Consider the following 12,077-nt stretch of genomic DNA (forward strand, 5'->3'; position numbering starts at 1 on the left):
CATGAAAATTCAAATTTAAACAATATATATCCACAAATAAAGCCCTACAGAAGGTATCAGAAGGAAAGAAAACTCCAACCTAAGGAAATTACATATACCAATAAAATTCCAGACAATAGATAACCTTATACAATCAAGACCAAAAGAAGGGAAACAGGAAATACACACACAGACACAGACACACACAGACACAGACACAGACACACACACACACACACACACACACACACTACTACTACTACTACTACTACTACTACTACTACTACTACTACTACTACAACCACCAACAACATAATAATAGGAATTAACAATGAGTGGTCAGGAATATCTCTCAATATCAATGCACTCAACTTGCTAATAAAAAGACAAGATAACAGAGTGGATATAAAAACAGGATCCATCCTTTTCCTGTATACAAGAAACATACCTCAACATCAAATATATTCATTTGCTCAGAGTAAATCATTGGAAAAATATATTGTAATCAATTGGACCTAACAAGGAAGACTGTGTAGTCATCCCAATTTCTAACAAATTAGACTTCAAAATTAATTAGAAAAGAAGAAGGATATTTCATACTCATTAAGGGAAAAATCACTAGGATGATGTTTCAATTCTGAACATCTATTCCACAAATACGAGGGAACACACATTTGTAAAAGAAACATGGCTACTGCTTAAATCACATGTCAAAACTCATACATTAATAGTAGGAGACTTCAATATCCCATTCTTCTCAATTGACAGGTCATATAGACAGAAACTAAACAAAGAAATAATCAAAGTAATAGATATTATGGCTCAAATTGACTTAACGTATATCTACAGAACATTTCACCCAAACACAAAAGACTATAGCTTTTTCTCAGCTCCTCATTGAATCTTCTCCAAAACTGACAATATACTCAGTCACAAATTAAGTCTCAACAGATACAAGAAAAATGAAATTGCCCCCTCTATCCTCTGTGAGCACTGTGAGCAAAAGTTGGATTTCAACAACAGAAACAATAAAAAGCCTCCAAACTTGTGAAAACTGAAAAAATCCCAACCTTATTACCAATGGGTCAAGGAAGAAATAAAGATATTAAAGACTTCCTAGAATTCAATGAAAATAATGCACAACCTACCAAAACTAATGGTCACAATTAAAGCTGTGTTAAGAGGAATGCTCATAACAGTAAGCACCTGATTGAAGAAATTAGAGAATTCTAATGCTAGAGACTAAATCTCATACCTGAAAGTTCTAGAACAAAAAGAAGCAGACACAAATAGAAGAGTACACTGCAAGAAATAATCAAGAGGAGGACTAAACAATAAAATAGAAACAAAGGGAATAGTACAAAGAAAGAATGAAACACATAGGTTTTTTGAGGAAAAACAAGATAGACCAACTCTTATCCAAACTTACTAAAAGAGTGAGGGAATATACAAATGAACAAAATTTTATAGCTAGAGTTTCCCTGCCTTGTCCACAGTCAGGACAAATCTCTGTCACCCACCAGTCCCACAGCCATTCAGACCCATTCAAGTAAACACAGAAAGACTTATATTGCTTACAAACTGTATGGGCATGGCAGGCTTCTTGCTAACTGTTCTGATAGCTTAAATTAATCCATTTGCACAAATCTATACCTTGCCACGTGGCTCGTGGCTTACCGGCATCTTCACATGCTGCTTGTCATGGAGGTGGCTGGCAGTGACTCATGCCACCTCCCCGTTCTCTCAGTTCTCCTCTCTGTTTGTCCTGTCTATACTTTCTGCCTGACCACTGGTCAATCAGTGTTTTATTTATTGACCAGTCAGAGCATTTGACATACAGACCATCCCACAGCAATCAATGAAATTGGAGACATAACAAAGACACATAGGAAATCCAAAGAATCTTTGTGTCACACTTCAAAAATGTGTACTCCACAAAACTGGAAACTATAGAAAAATGGACAACTTTCTTGATTGGTTCCACTTGCCAAAGTTAAATCAAGTTCAGGTGAACAGTTTATATAGACCTGAAATCACCAATGAAATAGTAGTACTCACTAAAATCTCCCAACCAAACATAGTCTAACACCAGCTGATTTTAACACAGAATTCTATTAGAAGTTCAAAGAAGAGCTTGTATCAATACTCCTCAAATTATTCCACAAAATAGAAACAGACTTCAACCACAGAAACAACTAAAGGATTACAAACTCATGAAAACTGAATGACTCCCAACTGAATTACCAATGGGTCAAAGAAGACATAAAGATATTAAAGGGTACCTGGAGTTCAATGAAAATAAATGCACAGCCTAACAAAACTAATGGGACACAATTAAAGCTCTGTTAAAAGGAAAGCTCATAGCACTAAGCACCTGACTGAAGAAAGAAGTTAAAGAATCACTATTTGCAGATGATATGATACCGTACACAATCTACCCAAAAAATTCTAGCAAAGAACTCCAAAACTGATAAATATCTTGAGCAAAAGGGCTAGGTATAAAATTAACTATAAAAAAGTAGCTCTCCTATATACAAATGATAAATGGGGTGAGAAAAAAATTAGGAAAACAACGCCCTTCACAACAGCCACGAATAAGATAAAGCTTCTTGGTTAACTCTAACCAAAGAAGTGAAAGATATGTATGACAGGAACTTCAAAAATTTGATGGAAGAAATGGAAAAAATATCAGATGATGGAAATGTCTCCTATCCATGGACCATCAGGATTAACATAGTAAATCTGGCCATCTTACCAAATGCTTTCTACAGATTCAAAGCAATCCCCATCAAAATTTCATCACAATTATTTATAAACTTTTAAATAACAATACTCAACTTTATATGGAAAAATAAAAATTCAGGATAGCTAAAACAATCATGCACAATAAAAGAATTTCCTTAGGAATCACGACCCCTGATCTCAAGCTGTACCACACAACAATAGAAATAAAAATCACATGGCATTGGCATTACGAACACATTATCAATTATTCAATGTGGCATTAAAAACAGATTATTCAATGGAATAAAATCAATACCCAGAAGTAAATCCACACACCCATGGACATATTAATTTTGACAAAGAAGCAAAAAATTTCAATAAAAAACTCTGTTTTTGACAAATGGTACTGCTAAAACTGTTTGAATTTAGAAGAATGCAAATAAATCTTTATGTATTATTAGCTACAAAACTCAAGTCCAAGTGGATCAAAGACCTCAATATAAATATAGATACACTAAGCCTGATAAAACAAAAGTGGGAAATAGTCTTGAACACATTGCAACAAGAGACAACTTCCTTGGTAGATCACCAATTCAGCATGCTCAAAGATTGACAATTAACAAATGGAACATTTTTTTTTTTTGGTTATTTGAGACAGGGTTTCTCTGTGTAGCTTTGTGCCTTTCCTGGAACTCACTTGGTAGTCCAGGTTGGCCTCGAACTTACAGAGATCTGCCTGGCTCTGCCTCCCAAGTGCTGGGATTAAAGGCATGTGCCACCACCGCCTGGCCCAAATGGGACATTTTGAAACTGAAAACCTAGTGTAAGGCAAAGGATATTGTCAATAGGACAAAAAGGCAGCTCACATAATGGGAAAACATTTTAACCATATTAGACATGATCTCTAAAATATATAAAGAACCCAAGAGACTAGATATCAATAAAATAAATAATCCAATTAAAAATGAGATATAGATCTAAACGTAATTCTAAAGAGAGGAATATTTAATGACTAAGAAACATGTAAAGAAATGTTCAAATCCTTAGCCATTAGGGAAATGTAAATCAAAACAACACCGAGATTTCCTCTTATACCTGTCAGAATATAAGTTCACAAACACAAGTGAAAGCTCCTGATGTGGATCAACGGGAACTCTCCTCCACTGTTAGGGGGAAGTCAAACTTATAAAGCCACTTTAGAAATCAATATGCTAGTTCCTCTGAAAATTGGAAATCTACCTATGTCAAGATCCATTATATCACTTCTAGGTATATGTCGAAAGGACATTCCACCATACCACAAGGACACTTATTTTACTATGTTCATGGAGGCTTTATTTGTAATAGCAAGAAACTCTAAATAACATAATTGTCCTTCAATTGAAAAAGGAATAAAACTGTGATAAATATATACAATGGAGTATTACTCAGCTTTTAAAAAATACCATGAAAATTGAAGACAAATGGACAGAAGAAGGTAAGATAATCTTGAGTGAGGTAAAACAGACCCAGAAATACATAGTATGTACTCAATCATAAGAGAATATTATCTATAATGTGAAAGAGAACCATGTTCAAACCACAAGCCCAAAGAAGCTAAGTAACAAGGAGGGCCCAAGGTTGTATGCATGAATCCCATTGTAGAGGAGAAGTATAATGGACATTTCCAGTGGATGGGGAGGCATTGAAGTGGATGGAGATTGTGATAGGAGGGATCAGATGGGAGAAGGATGTGTTGAGAAAGTACTAGAAGAGACACTGGAATCTATGGGCATCTCTGGGATGAGGTAGAAACCTAGAGAGAAAAAAACCTTCCAGGAATCTATGATAGTGAACCTAGCTAAGACTCTTAGCAATAGGGGATATGATGCCTGAATTGGCCATCTCATGTTTCCATGGAAGACTTCCAGTGGAGAGACTGGGACACCAACCCAATAACAAACCCTTCAGCCTACAATCTGTCCTGCCTACAAAATGTGCATGGGTAAAGAGAGGGCAAAAATGGTGGAAGTGACCAACTGAAAATTGGCACAGCTGCAGACCCATATCCTGAGAGGTTCTCCACTCTGAGTGCCAGGACCTAGAGGTGGGATACCCCATAGACTTCGAATAGAACCAAATATGAATGGCAAAAAGTCAATGAAATGATTCCTAATGTTATTCTGCTATTCTCATAGATTGATGGCTAGTACAACTCTCATCCCAAAGGCTTCACCACCAAACAACTGATGGAAAAAGATGCAGAGACTCACAGCCAAACATTAGGTGGAGCTCACATTATCCTTCAGAACAGGGCAAGAAGGCATTGAAGGACCCAGTGATGGCAATGGCACCAAGAAAAAAAACCCAGAATCAACTAATCATAGGGCATCAGTGAGACTGAACCAACAACAGAGCTTACATGAGACTGACCTAGGTGCTCTGCCTGAATTCAGTTGTGTAACTTAGTGTTCATGCAAGACTCCTAATAATGAGAGCAGGGGGTGTCTGTGACTCTGGTGCATGCTTTTGGGACTCATTCCTCCTACCAGATTGATTCTTCCAGGTTTAATAGATGTGGAAGAGCCTAGTCACACTTCAACTTGGTAGATCACTGTTGGCTGATATCATTTGGAGGCCCACATGTATCTAAATAGAAAGAGTGGAGGGCAAGAAGATCAGGTGGGGGAAGTGGTGGAAGAATGAGGAAGGGGGGGTTGGAGGGAAAATTTGGTTGGGATGTAAAATAAAAGAAATTTAAAAAAATCATAAAAAATTTCTTAACCTTAAGAAGAATATGCCTATCAATGTAAAAGAAACATACAGAACAACAAATAGACTGGATCAGGAATCAAAGTCTCCTCAGGATATAATAATAATAATAATAATCATTATCATTATCATCATCATCATCAGAGGACAAATTATGGATGGATAGGCAAGGACTTGAATGGGATGATCAAGTGGGGAGGGGGAAAGGAGTGGAACTTGAAGGAGGAAATATGAGAAGAGACAGCTAAAATTAAGGGATATTTAGGGAATGTATGGAAATTTAGTACAATAGCAACTTCTTAAAGTATATACACATATGATGGCCATATAAAAATATTACCAAATAATGTGGGAGTTAGTGTCCAAAATAACCATCTCTTGTCATCAAAGGAAGCTTTCAGTACTGGGACTGGTTTACATCTAATTGAGTTGTTGCACAAAGAGATCCCATGGGAATCCATAAACAACACAGGCTGTTGCTAAGAGTATCGGTTACTGTCCACAAACCTATGGCAAGGCCACATTCCTGAACACAACAGCTTCATCACTCATTCAACGTGGATAGTTTGGGCTGGTGACTACATAGAGCTTTCAAACCCCTATTTTCTAGCACCTTTGTTAAAGGAAGTTTCTCTACAGACTATCAAAAAAGAAATAGAAACATGAAGCCAGCCACAAATTCTTTGATCTACAGTGTTGTCTTTCCTGAGAGAAATGCTAGGGCAATAATGGCACAAAGCTCATTGGAGGAAACAACCAGTAATTTATTTTATTTAAGGCCCACTAAATGAGATGGGACCCATACATGGCACTGATTTCATGACCAGAGACTAGATAGCTTGGGGACTTTGGGTAAAATCAAGTAATTCTGGATTAAAAAATAGTAAGAAAAATGACTCCTAATGACACTCTGCTATGCTCAGACTAGTACTTTGTTCAGCCATCACCAGAGATGCTTTCTGCTGAAGAAGTTGGGAACAAATATAAAGAGCCTCAGACTCAATACACAAAGTGAGATACTTTTGAACAATCATCCTTAAATTGTATTTCTCCACAAAATCTCTCCCTTTAGAGCTTAGAGAATGTTTCAGAAGAAGAAGGAGAAAAAGAAGGAGGAGGAAGAGGAGAAGGAGGAAGAGAAGGAGGAGAAGGAGGAGGAGGTGAAGGAGGAGGAAGAGGAGGAGAAGGGGAAGGGGAAGAGGAGGGGGAAGTGAAGGAGGAGGAGGAAGAAGGAGAAGGAGTAGGAGAAGGAAGAGTATAAAAGCCAGAGAGGAGGGAGGACACCAAGAAAACAAGGCTTTCCACATTATCAACATCAGCATGAGAAAAGCACATGTGAACCCACATACTGGAGCAGAATGCATAGTGCTGCACATCTGCACCAGTTTTCTGTTTTTATATTAGGACTTCCACTTTAGTGATTTTATGAGATTCCTGAATGTGAGAACATATGTGTCTCTGATTCTTTTGCCTTCTCTTGTGCTGTTTTCATATGTAAACCACATCAGGACAGTCTTCCTGTTCAGCAGTAGTTGACTAACATATAATAGACTCCACAGTTTTTTTTTTTTTTGGTGTGTGTGTGTGGGGGGGCATGGGTGTTTTCATTCATTTACAGTTTGTTGTTTTTCTTTTTTTTAAATACTGTTTTCAATGTGGGGGGTTAATTGATTTTCTGTTTGTTTTTTGAGAAAATATTTAAAGTTGAGTGGGTAAGGATGGGGAGAAGATTTGGAAAGAATTGTAGAAGTGGAACAATATGATCAAATTTATTTAAATTTAAAAATTGTTTTAAATAATAAAAATATAATAAGAAAAATCAAAACAAAAACAAAGAAATTACAACTATCAGTAAACTTTGTCATGACGAGAGTCTATTTCTATAAGATAAACAGTGGCTTTAACTAAATTTTTTGAACAGTTCTAAAGATGTGCAAGTGTTTTCTCTGACAGACTATGTGCTAAGTGCAAAGTTTTTGCCCAGTAAAATGTAGGATTGATGGCTTTATCTGTGACATGTAAATGATGGTTATTTTCCCCTATAACTTCCAAACTACTTAAATTTTTGAGTTGCTGATCAAATTAGAATATTTTTGTACTTATATACTTGGTGTCATTTTTATGTGTCCATCATTAGAGGGATTTTTTTAACTGAAAGAAAATAAAATATACTAATGAATGTTAAATTATTTTTCATAATGGCCTTTTTTTTTTCTCTTTTTTTTTATTTTTTTTTTCTGAGTTGATTTTTTTTCCCATCACAGGCAATTTATTTTGTTCTATTCATGCACAGTTAATACAGAAAATACTTGGAAACATTTCCATATAATATTTGACACAGAAATCATCAAATAGAAGTATACAGTGTTGACAGGAGGCAGTACATTTATAATTTATAACCCCAAATATATTTATAAATTAGAAATGGAAAGATCTACAAATGAAATTATGAAGGTTCACCAAAGTCATTTAATCTGTCAGTTTCTCATTCATTTTTATGTCTTATAATATTCTATTGTATGAATAAGCCACATTTTATTTTTCTCCAGTATTTGATAGCTATTTGAGTTGTTTTAACTTTTTTACTATTAGCAACACACTGCTGTAAACCTTCATGTACATGTTTCATAGGTGCACATTTTCAGTAGTTTGAAGATATATTCCTAAGGGTAGAATTGTTGAGTAACAGAGTAACAATGTTTTGCATTTTGACCAACCACCAAACTGTTTTGCCAAAGTGGCGCACCATTTTACAATCTCACCAAATCCTTGTTTTTAAGGCTCTGATTTTTGTACAAAAGCATTCAATCATTCTATCAGACCAAACCAGGAAAAGTAAGCTATAGTTCAGAGCTGTTCTATTCCATTTACTATGCAAAGCCATTCTTGGCGTTTGCAACTCTCAGCCCTTTTGAGTATTCTTGCTGTGTTCACCTTTTCCTCCACCACTTTTTTTTTTCTTCTTTTTTTCTGGTTTATTTCTATCTATTGCAAATGAAAAAAAAATCCTCCATCAATGCTGCTGATAGCAGCAGAACCTTGAGAAATATACCTTTGGTTTGCCTCAGAAAAGGAACACATATTGCACTGTAAAGTTTATAAAATTGGCGCAAAACATTGTGATAATGTTACAATACCAGTTTTAAGAGTTCAGTGACTAATGGGGAGCTGATGGGATACATGCAGAACTGTGAAAGCGATCTCACTTAGCCAGCTGTACACGTAGACTGTAAATCTACATTCAGATCATTTCTGAAATAAGACTATCATCTCAGTTTATCTGTTGTGGTCAACCAGGAAACCCTAGAATATACCTTGATTTTTGCAAAAAACAAAAAAAGGGGGAGGGGTTTCTTCAGCATTTCAGTTCACGAGTAACAGTATCCTAACAGGCAAAGTGTTCTCTCACTGTCAACATAGAATGAACTGCTGCTGGAGGTCAACTTGGGCTTTAATTTGCATTAGCACTTACATGCATAGTAGTCCAAGTTGTTGACCTCATGACTTTAAAAAGTAACTCTGAAAAAGTAAAATGGCCCTTCTTGGAAGACTAAAGAAAGACATCCAGCCACAGTTGTAAAAAGTCTCATCAAAACAATATACTCTTTTATGAATTACGCCTCAATTAAAAAAAAAAGTAGCCCATAATGGCCTTTTAAAACAATGTCTCTTGTAGCTAAGGTTGGCCTCAAACCCACCATACAGCCAAGAATGACTTAGAATCCCTGAAAATATCTCTATATCAAAGTTTTATGTTTAGAGTCATGTGACACCCTGGAAAGATATTAATTTTTAAAAGAAGAGATATTTGAGACACATACATATTTCATAAACATATTTATAACCTTCATTAGGGCATTTCAATGAAACAAAACTTTCAGAGATCAGATAAGGGAATGACCTATCATTCTTTTTAGACATTTGTTATTCTTTAATGTTTAAACATTTTAGATATTCTCTACTAAGACTTTCTAAATCTCCATCATATTATAGCCACCATGCACAACCCTCTGTACTACAGAGTACAGGGCACAATCCATCCTGACTGGCTCAACCCTGTACTTGCCTCATCAGATTTGGGTATGACTCAGTGCTGTTCATGTGACTCCAGCACTTGTGATCTCCCAGGTTTCACAGGTGGATTTCCTGCCTTTGTCCCTCTTCTTGCCATCAAGAAGGGATGACATACATTTGGGCACAACAGTAGAATGACACTGCTTTACCCATTCCCCACTGACCACAGGCTTATAAGCTAGAATGAATGTGTTTCATAGACAGAATTAAAAAACCTGAAGTGCAGGTGTGAGATATCCCACCCTACCTCAGATTGGAGTAGGGTAGAGAAGATGTGAATGATGGACAAGAGTGCTGGAGAAAAAACAACAGATGCAGGTCAATAAAGGACAAAGGGCATAATCTCACTTTTAATGACACTTCATGAGCTTAACACTGAAAAGGGGAAACTGAGGAATGTGTGGTCCTCCATGGGGTGAGTTTGTGATAGGAAATGTTGTTCTTGTAGGAATGACAGTTACCTTTTTCATGTCTTCATAGCTCAGTAGCAAGAAGTTGTCTCTTTTTCTCATGGACAGCCAGGCACGGGTGTGCTCAAACCATGATCCATATATCACTGTGTGAATGGAGTAGGGAAGTGCTAATTACAAATAATGAAAGTGAGGTCTGCCTGATATTCTTCACATCTCTGAAAATTATAGACAGCTTTACTAAGAAGATCCAGTATTTACAGAATTCAATGTGATATTTTGCCTGTGGCCATGTCATAGGATATGTAACTGGGAATTGAAGTTCAAGTGGTTAGTTTTCCAGAAAGCAAAGCTCTGATGGGTGAGTCATAGATAGGCAAGGCCTTGGTGGCTTTGGCCCCAGAATGTCTCTTGCCATTGCTGCTGTGCTGTTACATGTTTACCATTGATATTTTCCTCTGGTATCTTGCATGGTATGAATGGGTGTGGGGAAATCTCCACTGCCCTTAATGTAGTGTGGCTATCTCATGGAAATATCCTGTTCTACTGGGCATTTTTACCTGTTGATTGTTATGAAGGTAATTGCCTCCTAAGCTATACTGTTTAACTAAAACAATGATATTATATTATAATAGTGTTAGTTTAAATATGATTTTGATGACTCAGGGTCTTTAATGAGTAGAGTAAGTGATTGTGACAGAGTTGAGTTAGTCAAATATTAATAAATGTAAAAGGAAGATGTCCTGTTGACCCACCTATGATAAAGCATGGACAGCAGAAGATAGAAATTAGAACAAGGAAATGTCACACAGCTAGTTTCTGTTGAGGAGCCATATAGAGTGTTGCTTAGGTTAATGATTAAGAAATACAATTGCGGGCTGGAGAAATGGCTTAGAGGTTAAGAGTACTGACTGCTCTTCTAGAGGTCCTGAGTTCAATTCCCAGCAACCACATGGTGGCTCACAACCACCTGTAATAAGGTCTGGTGCCCTCTACTGGTCATACATGCTGTATACATAATAAATAAATAAATAAATCTTAAAAAAAGAAATACAATTGCATCCCAGAATTTAAGATATCTCAGTTCCTTTTAATTGTAATGTTGAGATTGGATTTCAGTGTGCATCATAGCTAAAATAAAGCTTTAAATATGACTTAAATTTATGTTAAGATGTCTTTGTCAATAGCTATGAGCTGAAAAACCCAGGGAAACCATGTAAAATTTAGAAAGGCAGATAGTTGAGTGAGGAACTCAATGAGGTCAAGAAACAACAACAAAATAGCCTGGTTATTATCTGATGCATCATTTTTGTTAGAATGGATTTTATTGGTAATCAAAGGATCAAATGATGATGATATTTCCTTAAATCCTGATAATTACTTCAAAGATAGTGATTAATTAATGCCCATATATGACCACAGCTTCCTGATATAAAAAAATGTTGATGAGTGGATATGCATTGTGAGGATTTAAAAAGAGATGACATTATTTTTCATATCTAGAAATCTAATATGGGGCCTTGAGTTGGTTCACTCCAATATCTGCCCCATCAATGAGCTGCTAAAGAAGATGATAAAGACTGGTCTTGTGGAACCATAGACACAGGATTTCCATGACTCTGAGCAACAGTAAGAAGTCCAAGAGGTTTCTGGATGAGGGTCCAGTATTGATGGTATAGCAGAAGCAAGATGTCCTGAACCAGACCAACAATTTATTGCAATGAACATTTGAAAGTAAAGCTGTTTGGGAAAAAGTGTTTTCTGCAAGATACACCAGAGACCCCAGTGCAATTACAATGAACAAATATGTGATGGACAGATGGGAAATACAGAGGAGTTAAGTGGTACAAGTATGGTGGAACTGGTGATAAGACAGCTGTGACTAGTATTAGAAAAGTTTACTGATTGATAGAGAAGCAGGCTATTGACCCAGGTCTTGGCAAGACATATGTTTTTGTTTTTGTTCTTAACTTTTATTTTCATTATTTATTTTCTCTTGAGGGGGGGCAGAATACAAGAGTGGAGGTTAGATATGAAATGACAATGAAATGAGTGGGAGTGGTGTGCATGATAGGAAATTCCCAAATGATCAATAGAAATTATGTTTTAAAAAATATACTCAGGCTTATAGCAGGGAAT

The 12,077-nt window shown here is 36.3% G+C and overlaps 1 protein-coding gene across 2 annotated transcripts in view; it reads right to left on the reverse strand.

Moving 5' to 3' along the window:
- The window catches only part of LOC102909135 (sulfotransferase 2A1-like), a 46,596-nt gene that overhangs the window by 11,314 nt on the left and 23,205 nt on the right, over positions 1 to 12,077 (reverse strand). For both annotated transcript variants that reach the window (XM_076571632.1, XM_076571628.1), the window contains exon 4: positions 9,990 to 10,084. In XM_076571632.1, the coding sequence (XP_076427747.1) occupies positions 9,990 to 10,084 (95 nt within the window). The remainder of the gene's footprint in view (positions 1 to 9,989; positions 10,085 to 12,077) is intronic.

This window comes from Peromyscus maniculatus, chromosome 1 (assembly GCF_049852395.1).
Source record: "Peromyscus maniculatus bairdii isolate BWxNUB_F1_BW_parent chromosome 1, HU_Pman_BW_mat_3.1, whole genome shotgun sequence".
In the NCBI taxonomy this organism is placed as follows: Eukaryota; Metazoa; Chordata; class Mammalia; order Rodentia; family Cricetidae; genus Peromyscus; species Peromyscus maniculatus.